The 17,404-nt window shown below is 52.3% G+C and overlaps 1 protein-coding gene across 1 annotated transcript in view; it reads left to right on the top strand.

Annotated features, from left to right (window-relative positions):
• B4GALT5 (beta-1,4-galactosyltransferase 5) overlaps nucleotides 1–16,586 on the top strand; it is a 34,370-nt gene extending 17,784 nt beyond the window's left edge. Inside the window, exons 2-9 of the mRNA XM_053993182.1 lie at nucleotides 5,650–5,784; nucleotides 8,342–8,455; nucleotides 9,236–9,360; nucleotides 9,790–9,906; nucleotides 11,057–11,244; nucleotides 11,466–11,588; nucleotides 11,765–11,866; nucleotides 13,625–16,586. Of these exons, the coding sequence (XP_053849157.1) occupies nucleotides 5,650–5,784; nucleotides 8,342–8,455; nucleotides 9,236–9,360; nucleotides 9,790–9,906; nucleotides 11,057–11,244; nucleotides 11,466–11,588; nucleotides 11,765–11,866; nucleotides 13,625–13,772 (1,052 nt within the window). The 3' untranslated portion in view covers nucleotides 13,773–16,586. The remainder of the gene's footprint in view (nucleotides 1–5,649; nucleotides 5,785–8,341; nucleotides 8,456–9,235; nucleotides 9,361–9,789; nucleotides 9,907–11,056; nucleotides 11,245–11,465; nucleotides 11,589–11,764; nucleotides 11,867–13,624) is intronic.
• The last annotated feature ends 818 nt before the right edge of the window (nucleotides 16,587–17,404 follow it).

A 17,404-nucleotide genomic window follows, 5' to 3' on the forward strand; every position in this document is an offset into this window, starting at 1 on the left:
CTGGTGGGGTGCAGAGCTCCTTCCACGGCTGCTTTGGTGCTGTAGATGTTTTATGAGTTCCCTTGGCCTCCTGAGTTTTCCCATGTGTGCAGAGCACGTTGTGGTCCTTTTGCTGGGTATCCTAAAGCAGAGCAGTGCTTTTCACAGCGAGTGGCACAAACACCTTAGTGCAGGCAGCTGTGGGAGCGCAAATGGAAGTTGCCACTTTAAATGTGTACATGAAAAATTTAGTCTCTTAGAATAATATGGATTTTCCTCCCCTTGCTGAGGCTTCCCCAGGGTCATTTTTCTGTAAGACAGTTCAGATACAAATTTCCCATATTCAGGTTTTGACTGTGTCACTTTAGCCTCCCATCTTCCTGCTTGCTGTGTGCACGTGCAAGCTGCCAACTTGCCAATTTTGGGAACAAGTGGTTTGTAATTACCAGCTTAGTGCTGCTGCTGCACTGTTAATTCTTCGACCATTTAATGTATCAAATTATTCCTTCCTGTGCTATTTAGAGGCAAAGGGCTAAGTAACAGTGATGGCATTAATATTAAATTCTCTAAAACTAATAGGAACCTCTTATTTAATTGTTCTGGCACTCAGCATGTCTGGGGAGTTCAGTGCCACTGGAAAGCTAATGGAGACAGAGGTCTCATGGTGTATTAACGCTGGATGCTGCTGCTTCTCCTCGTTGGGTTATTTATGAGTTAAGACTATCATAACTGTCTATCAGTGCCTTAGAGGCTTAGTTTGATTAAACCCCTTTATATTGCTAATGCTAATGGAGCTGGATTGATGCTGGGGATCTGCGGGGAGAGCTTAGGAAAAGGCTTAACGCAGACATGACTCTGCTGGTTTTGCTGTCTCTGGGCGCTGCGGGAGGCGTCTGCAGCGGGCAGGACCTCCCAGCCCTGGCAGGGTGACCTGAGCGCCCACCCTGCTGCCTGCAGGACCCTCACCCCTTCCAAGTCACTGCTGCATCTCCCACGTGAGCTGTCCCACGAGCTCTGCTGGGCACCTTGTGCCCACTCCAAGCATCTGGTAGAGTGTTCAGCAGGAGTTTCTCTGGTGGTGCGTTGGTTTGTGACTCTGCTGGTGGAAATGGGGGCTCTGGGGGCTGGCAGGGATTGTCCTTGCTGGTACGGGGCTCCAGGTGCTGGCAGGAGAAGGCTGCACGTAGCAGTGAGACCATGATGAACTCAAAGCCCCTCTGCGCTTCTGCAGCACGAGCGGACTAATGAATGGGAAAAACGCTGAATGTGACAGAAAGCCCTAAATCTCAAAGCAGAGGAAGGCTGGCTCCTTCCTCAGGAAAGCCTGGCTGCCGTGCTGGGCGCTGATACTGCTGCAGGCATGCAGGGCTGCTGTGAGCCACTTGGCCCCTCTTCCTGCCCCCAGCCTGTCCCAGCTCGGGGTGCCCTGCTGTCCCCCTGCAGTGGGATGCTGCAGGAAGGTCCCTTCCGCAGGCGGTGGAAGCGTGTCAGGGCCAGGAGTGAGACGTGTCAGGGCTGTCCCTGTCCCGTGTCAGTGGCTGGCATAGATCACAGTCAGTCCTCGTCCGAATCAGCTCCCAAGCTGCAAATTGCCCTGTTGCCTCTTCTAGTATGTATCATCACGATGAAACTAATTTTCCATGGGAGAGTCAGCTGTTTCTTGATTAGAAGTGCTCCGAAAATACTAACAGAGAAATGATTACAGGAAGACTTCAGTGCTCATTTATATAATTGGACTTTACTTCCCTGGCTGAAATTGTTGCATCCACTCCTGGCTTGAGTGAGCACTTGCTCTCCCAGTTTGCTTGTGAGCAGAGAGGTTAGGGTGGGATATCCCAAGGGGTGCCATGCCCTGGGGTGCAGCCTTGTGCCTCTGTTCCAGCTGGTGACAAGCTGTCATGTTTTCCGTGTGTTTAAATCACAGCAGGGTTGACTTGTCCTTTAATGAACCAACAAGAATAATCTTCAGGCAGTTATTTGGGCAAATGGATTCTTAAATTCTGCTTGTTTTCTGGGCGGGGAGCGAGGGTTTGCTGGAAATTAATAGAAGAAGGGAGAACTCCCCTCTCCCATCCTGTCCTTGTCCAGCTGCCCAGTGGCAGCAGCCAGGCTGTTGTCACTCCATGCGTGTGCTCTGAAGCGCCGCGTGCTCAAAGGGAAGAAAGACAGAAGGCCGATGTAATTTTCGAGATCATCCTGTGTGATGAGATTAGCAATATATCACAACAGGGAGAATTGCTTTCTGGCTGAACCAAGGTTCAGGCCAAGCCCACCACGAGCCTGTGTCTGCAGCAGTGGATGCTCAGGGGTGATGGACATCTGCTCTGGGAAACGCCTCTGGGTACAGGGGCCCTGGGCTCTGTAGGGTCAGCCAGGTCAGGCTTAATAAATTTAAGACATGGCTAATTTGCTCATCAAAAAGGCAGTAAATGGAGGAGGAGTGAGATTTGAGCTTGGTACAGCGATTCCCAAATGTTGGTGCAGCCCCAGCCCTGGCCACAGGAGTCCCTGGAGCTAATCTAAGCACCGTGTGTGCACAGGGAGTGAAATGTTTACAATAACGTGGTTTAAATCCGATTTTCTGACCTGAAAGAATTGCGTGTTCTGGATAAACACAGTGTTTGTGAAGCTTATCTCATGCAGGCGGTTTGGTTTGGGGGTAGGAGAAGGGGCTCTGGTCCCTGGTGGTGGGGGGCTGTTGATGTTGGGTGTTTGGTGTGTCGATGGCACACCATCCCTGGCCAGGTATCTCCTTAATCATCTGCTTAAAGGGGTTAATATGTGAAAAGGCAACTGCTGCCCGACACAAAGCTGGTGTTGTTCCTGCCCTGCTCCCCTGGGATGGTGGCTGCTGTGACAGTCTGCTCAGGATTCCCGCTGCAGCCCGGGGCAGCCGGCCCTGCGAGCCGGGTCATGTGGCTGTGGCGAGGCCCTGCTCCGTCTGCCGCCGTGGAGGGGAACAAACGGCGCTTTCACTGCGCCCCACAAACCTCCCTCTTCCTCAAATTAACCAGGGATTGGATGCTGATTTGTCTCTCCTGTTCTTTCATGCTTCACCAAACCTGGATCTGCTTTACCCAGCAAGTAGAAGCATAATGAAGTAGAAAGTGAAATTACTTGATCAGCATCAGCGAGTTGTTTTTCACTGCTGACCCAGCTCCGCGTGGGCTGGAAGATGCAGACTGGCTGCCCCTTCTGCAGCAGCCTGGGCCCGAGAACCAGCTCAGCTGAGCGGCTTCAGCCCCGCGTTGCTCTGTGCAGAGGAGAGAAGCCGTGCCCGGCTCTCGAGGAGGCTCTGTGTTTTTGGGAGGGCTGTCGGTGCTTGCTGAGGCTGTGGTGCCGCTGTCCGTGCCCTGCCGTGCTTGCCTGGCTCTGGGGGATGCTGTTCCCGTGGCTGCATGTGCTGTCTGCTGCTGCCTACCAGGAGCTGGTGCCAGCAGCGGGGTGGGTGCTGTCACTGGGGCAGGACACGGCCTCGGGGCCAGGTGCCCCAGGCACCAGCCCTTAACATGGCACACCCGAGGCAGGGCTGTGACGGGGCTGATAAGCTGAAGGAAAAGCTCGTGTTCATCTGGGAGGCCTGCATGGGCAGGTCGGGCTGGGGCTGCCCCGTGCATCCTGCCCTGCACCCAAGGCTCTGACAGCCCGACTGCGTCAGCGCTGCTCACTGCTAACCCCAAACAGCCCATTTCTGACAGCTGCAGGAACTCCCATTTTCATGAATCCTGCTGGGCAGCTGCCTGGCAGAGCTGGGGCTGTGCTGCACTGCTGGTGCTGGGAGGTGATGCCATTTCATGCTGAACTTATGAAGGTTTTGGGGCTTGGGTGTAAGGCTTTGCATGAATTTCAGTTACTTCTGGCCTGTGGTGCTGTATCAAAATACCAGCTTTTCCTTGAGCCTTATCCCTGGGCATCTGTTAGAGCAAATTCCCTGTCTTTCTGAGGAGGAGCAGCATTTGATACCCCTTGCTGTCATTGCAACAGGGATGCCTTGCTGAGAAACTGCACCAGAGCTCAGGTTTAAGCTGCAGCTGCCACCAGCTGACCTGGCGGTCACTCTGGTTCCAGAGCTGGCCCCAGAACAGGTGGGCGAGCCAGGAGGGTTTGAGCTTTGTCTGAGCCAGCTCCTGCTCATTGCTGCTGTAACCGCTGGCTTAAGGTGCCATCGCTGGCCCAGCTGCAAAGGGTACATATATGGGAAGGGAGGGGCTGGAAATGGACATTTAAGATTGCATTTTGAGACGTTTAGTTGCCAAGCACTTCATGCAGTTGACCTCCTTCTTTCTGAAAATCCAGTGATTCCCCATGGCCCAGAGACAGGCTGGGCATGGGTGGCAGCCGGGCAGGGCGTTGGGCCCTGGGCATGACGTGGGGCTCCATCCCCCTTTCAAATATTGACTTTACTGTGTGAAAACAAAATACAGTTGGGATTGGGAAATGTGTCTGGGCAGCCTTTCTGGAGCTGCCTCAGTGTGTGGGTGCAGAAGGGGGGGCAGCCTGTGGGGTGCAGGGGTGTGTACCCCGGGGTGGGGACCCCCGCTCTCCGGTGGCGGTGCCGTATCCAACCCGTGCTCCCGGTGACTCCAGCCATCACTGTGCCTTCCTGGCCTGGAAGCTGCTGGTTCCAGGCTGTGGCATGCCTGCTGCAGGAATGACCTGTCTGGTATGGGTGTTTCCTGGTGACATTGCACCAGCTGCTGCCCTCCTCTGAGCAGGGTCTCTCTTGTTTCCTTGGCCCAGTGCCCCCTTTATCCCCACTGGAGTGTCTTTTGACCTGGATTTTTAATTACTAGCGCAGAATAGGCCTTGCTAGGTTGCCCCTTCTCGGTATCTTCATGTCAATATTTTATTTGTTTTCCACTTCATTCTTAAGCCTAAAACTACTCCAGGAGGGCTGTGGCTGGCGCAGTGATGCTGGCGAGAGGTGCTGTGCACGGTGGCTGTGCTGCTGCCCCTGTGGGTGGCTGTCCTGCTGGGCCATGCGAGCTGCTGGCGACACAGGGCTGTGCTCGCTGCTGTTTGCTGTGGGGCCTGGTCCTGCCAGCTGGGTGTCAGCTTAAACTGAAACCTAATCAGGCTCAGCCTGAGCTGTGCCAGGGCACGGGGTCAGCAGGAGAGGAGAGGGGGAAGAAGCGTGGCTGGGGGGCTGCCCTGGGGAGCCAGGGCTCGTGCTGCTGCCTGCCCGGGGCTGTGACATGCTGGGGGCTCGCAGCCTGCTGTGGGGGTGCTTTTGAGGTGCCTGCTGGGGTGCCTCTGCCAGGCGAGTGCCAGCCCCCAGTGCTGCAGTCTGGAACGGCTGCCCTTCTCCAGGCACACAGCTGGCTTTCCTGTTATAGTGATGTTTCCTAATTAAACCTCCCTAATTAAGCAGCGAATGGTGCTGTTGGTTAAGCTGCAGTGCTGTCTCACAGCCTGGTAGTCAGGTTTGGCCGGGTACGTCCCCCTTGTCACCCAGCCAGGTTCCCAAACGTGCCCTACGCCTCCACTGCCCAATTCCCTGCCCTTCCCAGCTCTGCCGGGCAACCACGGCACGTGCAGCCCAGGGATCCTTCTGGCATGAGGGAGCTGAAATCGAGCAGGAGGCTGGGAATGCTTCCAAAAGACCCTGGTTTCTTTTCCCTACAAAAGCTGATGCTCATGGAAATATTCCTTTTTCTTCCTCCCTTGCAGTGAACACCTACCTCTTCATGATGCAAGCCCAAGGCATCATGATCCGTGAGAACATGCGAACTATAGGAGCTCAGGTGTACGAGCAGGTGGTCCGCAGTGCCTATGCCAAGAGGAACAGCAGTGTGAATGACTCAGGTATTTCACTAAATAATTGTAATTTTGATTCTAGGTCCCATTCTCACTGAAAATTAAGTTTGAAGGCATTAATTTATACTGGTAAATGCAGGGTGGAAGCTTTGATTAATTTTCTGCAGCTTTAATTTTTATATATAAAAATATATATGTAATATAAAAATACCCTGTATATAGAGAAATACTGTCAAAATATAAAAAATATATTTATTTATTTATATATGTAAAAAGTTCAAATGCTTCTAACTTGTATAAGGGGTGAAAATCTTGAAAGGCCTGAAGTGATGGGATTTGAGCTGAAAACCTCTTTGCTTTCCAGGAATTCAACTTGTAGCTTCAACCGGTCTGCGGGTAAACACTTTCAAATTCAGTGCAAGGATCAGGTTTCATATTTAAAACGTACCTTCCCAGGCGTGCGCCTGCGCAGAGCCCTGGCTCTGGGCACGTGGAGGGGCCTGTGCTCGTACGCTTCACTCCTCCTGTGCAAGGATGAACCGAGATGACTTGGCTGGAGATCTGCCACGAATCATCTATTGAACTTCGGGCAGGCTGCGGGGAGCGCAGCGCAGGCTCGCCCTCCCAGCCTCTTCATCATCCACGGGCGCACGAGCACGTGGGGCTAGGAGCTGTGTGTCAGTGTGGTGTGGTGAGGCAGAGCTGCCCTGGCTGCGTGTGACACCCAGCCTGTCCCTGCCCTGCTGGCACGTCCCCACAGCCTCACGCCGGTGCTGCTGGCATCAGGCTGGTGTGGGGAGCTCAGCTCGGCTCCTCGCCCGCCGGGGTTCAGCAGCAGGGGCTGACAGAGTTTTACAAGGCAAGATCATTTTCTCATTAGCAGAAGTATGAGCCGTGTCCTTGGTGCCCAGCCTGCTGGGGTGCAGCCACCAGCTCAGCTGTGCCCTGGGCGGGCACGGGAGGGGAATTATCGACTTACGCAGGAGATGAACACCCCGGGTCACCTCCTGTGCTGCACGCAGTCAGCCAGGGCAGCTACCCTGGGCTATTTTTAAGACTGGAAACATCAAGTAAAGCAGAGGCAGGGTGAGGAAGTGGCTGATCCCCTGAAGGGAGGAGGGTTAGATGCTCCATTGCTGCTGCTTGCAGTGGTGAGAGCCTCATCCTGCTGAGGCTCTGGCCTGGGGGGCTTCAAGTGATCCAGGAACCTGTGTCCTCCTGCAGCAGGCGGGCAACTGGTGACCACAGCGCCAGTGACACCCGTGCTGCTGCTGCCATATTGGGCTTTGCTTGAACCTCATACCTGTCCCAGCTGCGCAGGCACACGAGGACACTGTCCCTCCCCACGAGCTCCCGCCACGAGGACAGTTTTAGCACGTACAAGCACTGTGCACCGTCCTTGGGCGACCTTCCCTGGCAGGCAGGTCCGAGCAGACGCAGGATGGGTGGTGGTGACGTCTGGAAGGCACTTGGTGCCGTGGCCACAAGGACTGCATTGACACCGGGGTCAGAAGCTTCCCTCCCTGACAGATTTTGGGTGCCTGGGTGGGTGTCACTGCCTGGGGAGTGCATTGTCCCCACACCGCTGTGGGCAGTGAGGCCGTGTGACAGCTGCGAGAGGAAACCCAGCAAAAAAGACAGGCATTGGTGCAAAACAGAGCAGCTGAGCTTCCCTGTGGGCTGGGACCTGGGCTGAGTACTGCGGGTGTGCTCTGGCAATGGGAGTTTACAGGGAAAATTGCTTATGGAAATTTGGAACAGTATCAAGCATCCAAAATAACATCTATCCTACTTGAAAAGCCCTTAGGTTCTGTGTACAGCCCATCTTGAGTTTTGAGATAGTTTGGATACTGTTTACTTGAGTGAATAAACAACATTACTGACACGATGTTACGTACTAGCACAACACAGCAAATGGCTTGTTCTGATGGAAAACCTTCAAACATCTTCAGGTGTAGCAGGCTGGAGGGTGCTGCCCGGGAGGTTAAAGGATGCAGGAATGGGGGGCTGCAGGGAGGTGCTGGGCACTGCTGGAGCTCAGGGGCTCCTCTGCTCTTGCACGGCAGGAAGCAGAGGGAAGTCTGTGTGTAATGTGATAGTTTTTATTGATCCTTTGAGGAGGAGTCCAGGCAGGATTGCCCTGTGTAGGATACTGCACTGGCAGTCCTAGCTGGCATTGAGGCTTGCCTGGGGACTTCCCTCTCTCCTGTTGGGAAAGGACCTGCTGGAGGAGCACATCCCCTCTTGCTGTGCCAGGGTTCTTCAGGGGCAAGGCACTGGTAGCTTTTCCCTTCAAGAGCCACGTGCTCCTTTGTGATTCCTAAAGGCGATGCTCAAAATTCCTCCTTTGGCCAGAAAATGCAAAGGTTTCTTTGATGTGGTGCTAAGGCTGCTGGGGCTTCTGCAGGCACCTGTCCCAGGATGGGGCTGAGCACCCAGCTGGGTTGCAAGGCTAGAGCACGTTCCACTGGGGACACAGCTGTGCTGTTGGGGACATCCTCAGCTGTGGCTGACTTTGGAGTCTGCTCACAGGGCATGGGGAGGTGGCTGGAAATAACAGATCTATAACTCAGGTGAAAACTTCTCATGTATTTTTTTTTCCCAGATTATCCTCTTGATCTGAGCCACAATGACACCTTTCTGCAAGCCACAACGTTTCTTCCTGAAGACTTTACCTATTTCCCCAACAATACCTGTCCTGAGAGGCTCCCTTCTATGAGTGAGTAGCATCCTGTCACCCTGAGCCCCTCTCCTGCTCCCCATGGCTTTGGAGGGCACACAGTGGCATTCCCAGCCTCACCACCATTGCACCTTTCCCTGCCAGGCACCTAGGGATGAATGGGAGCACTGTTTAGAGCCAGCTCCCTCCTGGGAAATCATTGTTTACCCACCCTCAGGAATTAATCCCTGCTGTGTCGGAGGCATGTCTCCCTGCTGAAGTAGGAGCCCATCGCTTGGCAAACACAAACAAAGGAGGGATTGTGTGCTGGGAGCCGGTGAAAAGGCTCTGCCAGCCCTTTTCCAGGGGCAGTGACGGCGGGGTGGCTCCCTTGTGCCCGGGCAGTGCTGCCAGTCCCAGCCCCGGGCTGTGCCAGGGCTGCTGTGGGAGATGGGCTGGACCCCCCAGGGCAGCTGCAGCTGGGAGAAATGCTTCCACCAAAACCGCCCTCAGGTGGAAAACTGGGCTTCTGAGGCCAAATGTTTCCAAAGGGGGGAAATGCTCTCTGCTTTAGAGAGGTGGGGGTTTAGTCTGCTGGAAGCATGCAGGGAGGAGCAGAGGGGTACCCCCGCTGGCGTGGGGCTCCCATGGAGAGCTGCATCCAATAGCAGCCACAAAGACTGAGGAACCAAGGTGTTACACCAGCAGCATTTCCTATTTGCTTTTGCTGGTGCTGGAGAAAAGAAGCTGAGTGCTGGGGATGGAGGATAGGGACGCAGCAAAGTGCTGCCCCAGCACCAAGACAGGTCCTCACCCCCCTCTGCTTCTCACGCTCTGCAGAGGGCCCCATTGATGTAAATATGAGCGAGATCACCATGGAGGACATCCACCAGTTCTTCTCTAAAGACCCTTCCATCAAGCTGGGAGGGCACTGGAAGCCGAGTGACTGCCTGCCTCGCTGGAAGGTAACTGGGAGCTGGGCAAGCCCCGTGCCCTGCCCAGTGCGGGGCACGGGGAGTCCCGGGCGGGCAGCAGGAGGTGTTAATGGGAGCACCTCTGGTGTGCTGCATCTTCAGAGCAGTGATGTGAGGAGCTCTGAGGTGTGGGAATGCAGTGCCCAGGGAAGAAACAGTGAACTCAAGGGCTGCTTTAGTGTCCCTGGTGCTGGGCAGAGATGACCAGGAGGCACTGCAAGTCTCCCTTCTGCTCAAGATGACACCGAATTTTTCCAAAGCAGCAATTCCTCAAAAAGTGAATAGGAAATCCATGCTTTGGGACTTGGAAGGCTGCTCTACATGGAGAGCTAAGAGTGCTTTGTTAGTGCTGCTCCCACAGCAGCCAGTCCTGCTCCCCAGCCCGGGCGGGGCAGTCAGGGCCACGTTCTCTTTCCTCAGGTGGCGATCCTGATCCCATTCCGCAATCGATACGAGCACCTGCCCGTCCTCTTCAGACACCTCATTCCCATGCTGCAGCGGCAACGTTTACAGTTCGCCTTCTACGTTGTGGAGCAGGTGAGAGCACTGTAAGCACAGGTGAACCCGGTGGGAAGAAATGCTGATGTATGACTCCAGCTCAGGAGGCTGAATGATTTCTTTATTAGAACTATGCTATAATACATTCATATACTATTTAAAGGAGACACTAAAACTACAAACCTACTTGTTCTAACTACCAAATCTAACTCACTCACAACTCCTGACCTTCTCTGAGAGTCCAGACACAGGTGGATTGGATTGGCCATCAGGCTCAAATAATCCTCACCAGAATCCAATCAAACAATCACCCCAGGTAAACAATTCTCCAAACACATTCCACATGGGAAAAACAAGGAGCAGGAATAGAAATTGTTTTCTCTTTCTTCTCTCTGTACTCCTCTATGAAAAAATCTTGAGAGAGGGAAGAATGTGCCTGCGACAGTGAGAGAGCGTGGGGCAGGCACAGCTCTGCCCCGTGCCAGGAGTGTCCCTGCCAGCTCACATCTCTCTGATGTGCCAGGTGTAGGGGTCATGGTGCAATGTGTAAGTTGTCCCATTCTGCCCAAAAGTGGCACAGCTGAGAGATTACTGGTGCCCAGAAATTACTGGTTTCATATGAAAAGTCGAAATTGGGGATTTGTGTTGTTGTTTTTAAAATTCTGTTTTGTGTTGTTGTTTTTAAAATTCTGTTTTGTGTTTTTTTTTAAAAAAAAAAAAAAGCTTTGGACCAGATTCAGACAATGCCGCAGTTTTTTTTTGTATATCCCTGCAGTAATTCCAGGCAGCGTCCCCTGGGCACAGGAATGGCCTGACCAGAGTTAGGCATTTCATGTAAAACATCACTGTCATTTGATGTGTATGTGGACCTCTCATTTAAGCTGTTTGGCTTCATCCACCCAGTTAATGTGCCTCCATATTTAGCTCTAGCTTAAAAAAATTGATCAAAATTGAGGTTTTTTTCAAGTGTCTGAGCACCAAGGCTTCGGCATCTTTCTTCTTACTCCTGTATTGTAAATTGGGTATTTCAGTGTTGGTTGATCTCACTGGTCTGCCCCAATACATCACTTCTTTCACGGTGCCAGTATGGGAGCTGGTTGCCCTCTGCAGTTTTCTAGACAGGGCAGAGAACACACACAGGGCAAGAACTGCAGGAGCTCCTCTTGAGAAGGAACTTTCTCCCTGCTAGGCTGGAAACCAACCCTTCAACCGTGCCATGCTCTTCAACGTTGGCTTTCGGGAAGCAATGAAGGACTTGGACTGGGACTGCCTCATCTTCCACGACGTGGACCACATACCAGAGAATGACCGTAACTATTATGGGTGTGGACAGATGCCCAGGCACTTTGCAGCCAAGCTGGATAAGTACATGTACCTGTAAGCACTGTTCTTCCTCCCTGCTTCCACAACTGCTAAGGACCCAGTGACAGATTTCATTTATTTATTTTTAAGGCAGAGAATGAGTCTGGGTATTTCCTCAGGCTTTGTGCAAAAGGGAGCAGGAGAGGGAATGGCAGAGAGCATCCTCAGGGCTTGGGCTTTCCCATGGCAGGTGGGAGAGCCAGTGGGCTCTGCCCTGACCCTTCTCTCCTGCTCAGGCTCCCGTACAATGAGTTCTTCGGGGGGGTGAGTGGCCTGACTGTCGAGCAGTTCCAGAAGATCAACGGATTCCCCAACGCCTTCTGGGGCTGGGGTGGCGAGGACGACGACCTCTGGAACAGGTAGGGGCTCCGTGGGCCCCGGTGGTGGCTCTGTGAGCTGAGCCTGGCACGGGCTCTGAGGGGACAGTTGGCACGTGGAGCTCTGACTGCAGCCCTGGAAGCACTGCCAGCACAGCAAACACAACGGGTGATTATTTTTTGTTTATTTTATTTTATTTCTCCCCTTTCTAATGCAGAGTACAGTATGCAGGCTACTCAGTGACTCGACCAGAAGGAGACACAGGGAAATACAAATCAATTCCCCACCATCATCGGGGAGAGGTGCAGTTCCTAGGAAGGCAAGTAAATTTTTTTTAAGGATCTTAAAGTCTTTCACAAAGAGTCTGTACCCTGTAGGAGGTTCCCTGCAGCTGTTTGAGGGCAGTAACAGCCTGAACTCTTGAAGGAAGCTAACTGCAGGGAGATGGAGGCAGAGTGTTGCCAGGATTCCTCCATCCCTGCATTTCATACCTTTCATCCCTGCAGCGAGGGGTCCTTGCTTTGTGGCTGCTTGGATGCCATCCAGAAGAGGGGATTGTCAGCGTGGCAGGCTGAGGGCCTGTCCTTTATCTCCAGAGGAATGTACAGCAGTGGCTGTTGCCAGGGGTCAGAGAAGCTTCAGTGTTCCTCAAAGAGCCTGGCTCAGTGCTGAAGGAGGCATGGCTCAGCCTGCAGGCAGCACGGAGCAGGGGCTGTCCTGCCCCTGTGTGGCTGCCAGAGCTTCAGGGCTGGGCTGGGTGTACAGAGCCCTGAACTCAGGGTTTGCTCTCTTGTGAGGCTGCAGACACCCATCAGGAGTGGTGACAGTCCCCTGGACCCAAGCAGGACAGGTACTGAGCTGCCCAGGAGGGCTCCAGCCCCTTTGTCCCAGAGCCAGGGTTGTTTCAGAGAGTGCACGGGTTGACTGATTGCTTTTGCCTGAAGACCACAGTGGAATTTGAGTCTTCTGAAAGCTGTGCAACAGAAAACAGAGAAATACATCTTTCACAAACAACTTCAGGAATTAACACTTGTAGCTGATCAGCTGCTGGACAAGCAGGGCAAGCTCTGTTCTGCAGAGGGGCTGTAGGCTGCTGCTGCAGAGATTTGAGCTATCTGCTGGTCTTTTTTTTGCAGAAGACTAATTTTTGGGTGTGTTTCCATTTGACTTTCCATCTTTAGCCCTACTTTTAATTTCTCTGTTGGACAGAATGCAGCCAGTCAGAGATGCTTCTCTTACTTCACTCTTGAAAAAGAGAAGTTGCTTTTGGTTTAAAAAACCATATTTAGTCAAACCAGTGAAGCATGGCAGGCTGATAATGCCATGGGACTGAGCTCTGGTTCCTGGTACTTTCCTCTTTGTTCTCACCCAGCCCCTTCCCCTGCCTCATGGCCAAGCCTTCCCTGGTCCCTTCTCTGTCCCCAGGTCTTAGCCCAGCTCCCACTCAGCCTGGGGCCTCTACTCTGCAGAAGGGAGTCACTGTCCTGCTGAGCTATTTCTGCCTATTTTCCCCTCACAACCCTTCTCATTCTATCTCCTCACGCTGCCTCTAAATGTGTTTGAGGCTGGTGTTGTGCACCAGCTGCAGTTTCCTTCCCCATTGCCACCATTCTGCTGGTTTTACTTCTTCACCCCCATCACTCAGACTAAAGCACATTTAGTTCTGTTCTTGTTCATGTCTGGTTTCATGAAAGAGGCAGGGACCACATCACCCCTGAGCCGCGTCTCTCCGGGATGGTGGGCTTGGCAGGACCCCCAGGCTCAGCCCCCTCCTGGCAATGGGACCTGCAGGCTTTGGGCAGGTGCCACAGGTTGTTTTGGCAGCTGAATGCTTGCTGGTGGCACAGTGAGCATTTTGCCCTTTATCAAGGGATGGACTTCTCTGGGATTTTCTGATCTTTACTAACACAGAGTATTTCAATGTGATGGTTGCCTTTATTAAGGACTCAGAAGTTTGTTGTTTCGTAGCTGCTCCTGGGCCTGGCTCTTTGAAAGGTGTTCTAGTGGCCCTGGGAGGAGTTTGCAGGTGCTGTGAGATACATGGAAGTGACTCTGGCCTCTGGTTCTCGTTGCACAGGTACGCCTTGCTGAGGAAGTCAAAAGAAAGGCAAGCCCTGGACGGCCTCAATAACTTGAACTACTTTCCAAACGTCACATATGACGCCTTGTATAAGAACATCACTGTTAACCTGACACCGGAGCTGGCTCTGGTGACCGAATATTAAGAGCAGAAAATAACTTTGCTCTGCCCTCCACCAAGAAAGCACCATGCTAGACTTTCTTTTCCAAGGGTTATTGAGGACAAGCAACACTTTGTCTAATGAAGGATCACAGTATTGTGGAGAATGAGGCTGAAGGTGCACGCACAAATTGCTCTAGCTGTACCAATCCAGACCGATACCTGGGCAGCGAGCTCAGCAGTCTCTTTATTTTTTCTGCCACTTGCTTTCTGGGTTTCAGGACAACAGTTCGACCTGCTGCTCTCGTCTCCACATTCCTCCTCTAGCAATCTCTGGCACTGGGACTCTCCTCGGATGTGCTTTCTCCTCCGGGAAGCGGCTCAGCTGAGGGACTCTGGCTTCTTGACAGTGAACATCGTGAGCAATTTGGTTGGCAACTGCCCTGGTGGGAGATCAAACGATTTCTGATGCCATTCTTCTATGTCTGTGCAGTTTTTTAAATGACCTGCTTGAAGTACATACAACAGAATCGCTTCTTAAAGAAGTGTAAGTGTAAATATGCTGTGTAAATCGCCCCTTTTTATTTTTCTCCTATGGCTAAAGTCCAAGCGAGAGGTTTACATATGGTCACTCATTTTAGTCCTGAGTTCTGTAAACACTTGCGTGAGCATCACTGTACTTGTGCAAGGTGTTCCCTTTTAAGCCACTGAGACTGCTCGCATGATTCCAGCTGGGCATGTGCAGAAATGTTTGTGGGCCAGGGCCCAGAACCTTCCAGTGCAGTGGGTGAGAAATACAGCCAGGTCATCACTCATTCCAGAAACCACAGGGCTGGCTTGTTCCAGGGACGGTGAGGAAATGGGAATATTTATTAAAAACCCTCCCTTTTCTGTCACTTTGGCAACATGATGTGCAAATGAGTCCAAAAGCCATGTTGAAGGCAGTCCCGTGGCTGTGGCTCTGTGTCCCACCGACGGCAGGGCCGAGCCCGGGGGGCCAGGATGGAGCCACTGCTCCCACGTGAGCCCACCCCACACAGCAGCACTTGCCCTCGCTCTGGAACGTGCTGGAGCGGTTTGGGAGGTTGGTTTAGTTTGTATTTGTCGTGTAAATCCAGCAGCACAGAGGTGCTGCCAGAGGCAGGCGGCGCCCTGCGCTGTCCCCTCGGTACCTGGCAGCACTGGCACGGGCACAGCCGGTGGGATGGGTCACAGCTCAGTGAGAGACATGAAGGACACGTGAAAATATGAGGACTGGGAGCCAGAGCTTGGTCTGACAGCCCATCCAGCTATCCAATGCCATCCCTCTTTTCTTCACAGCCACCGTGGGCAGGCTGCACTTCGGGCCCTGTCCCCACGGACACAGTCCAGCCCTTGCACAGCACTGACACCACCACTTTCACTGGACCTCCCTGACTTAAAAGTAAATCCATTGGGTGTTGGTCTTAGTTTGTATTTCCACACAACAAGGGCGGGTACTTGACCTCCAAAGGACTTTAACTCTTTTCATTGCATTGTTTGCCTTCCGTTTCCTTAACTTCTCATGGTTTACACTGTTTTCTCAGTTCCGTGGACGTATGATCCCCATACGCATCTGTGGTGGGTGTGACTGCCCAGGGCATTCCTAACCTGTATCCAGAAAACGTTAGTTTAGGAAACACAAGTTTTGTGTAGATCTTATCGGCCGGCATGAGAGGACAGCGAGCCTGCCCTTGAAAAGCGCTGATGAGTTTGTAACTAAGTTTTAAAGTCTCTGAACTTACATGTGCTTTAAACTCGCTTCCCGAGGGGATTCAGCCTGGTTATTTATAGGCAGAGGTGAGGATTTGCTTTTTCTGGCGCATACAGCAATAAAGACTTTTGCTTCGGAGTCTTGATCTGTAATTCACGTGGACCCTTTCCGGGTGTTGAACCCGCATTGCCCTGCCCCTCTTTTCTTTCATCATGAGACCTTGCTAGAAACCTGTCTTTGTTTAATGGTGCTTCAAACAAGGAATGTATTTCAACTAGTCCAAGTTCACTACCCCGGAATCATGCATGTGTGTGTGAGTAAGTGTTGAACTTCCTTAGTTGGGATCCTCAGCCTTCCATGCCCCTGACACCCGGCGCACCTGGTGTGGAACAAAAGCCGTTACCTCTGCTCAGAACTGCACTCTGCGGTTGGCACAGAAGGGTCCATCCCCAGCAGCATCCCATCCTTCGTTCTAACCATGTTGAATTTTTTTTTTCCCCCTTTTTAAAATGTGGATTATCTGAAAATGTGCACTGTTAATCTTATCAGCTATGTCAAATGCTGTATAGTAAATGTAACTGTTAAAAACATACTGTCAAGCGCATGTGCTGTTATGGTGTAAAAATTCTTGCATTAAGGAGAACTTGTACATATTCTGGCAGCTGAAGTTCGACAAGGCCACTCGTTTGCCCCTTCCACGTCAGCGCCGTCAGTCAGCCCTGCTGGAGGGCAGGTCCTGTGCGACGCTGATTTATTTTTTTTAGATGAGCCATGTGGGTTTTATTTGCAAAACTATTTATTGATAGTCAATTCTCCATAAAGCTCTGCTTCTCTAAGGGAGGTACCGTCTGAGCATCGGCCGCGCACTTCAGGCCCCTCACCATCAGAAGTCGCTTTAAACTCTCAAGCAGCTTTCCATCATCATGGCTTTTGAGCTTACTGTTATGTTTTTAAGAGGTGCCAGGGGGACGTTTTTGCACTGAAGATTAGTGTTTTACAACACACACACACTTCTCAGCAAAGCAATCCTTTGTGTCATTACATTTATTTACCCATGTGTTTGTACATTTTTGTATTTGTTAATTTATGAATGATTTTTTCAGTAAAAAATACATATCCAAGAACAGAGATTGCAGTGCTTTTTTTTTTTTTTTTTAAACAGGAGGCCGGGGTGTGCTTTTTTAGTAGGAGGTGTGGTTTGTAAGCCCAGAGGGGTAAGTGCCTATGAGAATTTGAGTCAGTAAGGGTGAGCCCTTGATGCTAAAAGCTGGTTAGAAATTTCTCATTAGGACTGGGCAGAAATAAACTGAGTGTGAGATGTGGATGCTCCCCAAACTCTTCCTGATGTGTTGGTGCCTAAGCCTTTTTTTCCAAGCATCTGCTTCAGTGTAGTTGTGAAGGAGGGGTTGGCTGCCTTAGGGTGTTAGGAAGGCACTTGGCTGAAGGTGGTGCAGGACTGGTGGTGGGGACCGTTGGTAATTGAATTTTTGAACAACAAACCCAGGCAGACGGACAAGCTTCCTTGCAGCAGCTTTAAAATATCTTTCTCCTGCTCTGCAGCATACAGGCATGCTAGAATAAATAGCTGGCAGCCCTGAGTTGCTCCAAGCCTTGCCTTTTTTTAGCTCTCTGTCTTCTGGGAAGCTTCCTCCCACCCGCAGCGCTGGGCTGGAGCCTGGGGGTGACAGGCTCCTTCCAGCCCCTGCCGCTGCCTGCCCAGGCGGCCTCGCTGCCCCAGCGCCCGCAGGAGGGAAGGTGGGAGCCCGCGGGACTCCTGCTCCTGCCGTGCTGGGAGTTCCTGACCCGCCTGGGGAATCGCCGTGGTCCTCCAGGGGTACCGAGCTGCGGGGGCTTCTCTGCCCGTGTGACCCCCGCAGCGGCTGGGCAGGGGCTGGGGCAGCTGGATGCCCCTGGAGAAGGCTGGGATTGCTCCTGTGCGGGAAGAA

Source organism: Vidua macroura, chromosome 17 (assembly GCF_024509145.1).
Source record: "Vidua macroura isolate BioBank_ID:100142 chromosome 17, ASM2450914v1, whole genome shotgun sequence".
Classification (NCBI taxonomy): domain Eukaryota; kingdom Metazoa; phylum Chordata; class Aves; order Passeriformes; family Viduidae; genus Vidua; species Vidua macroura.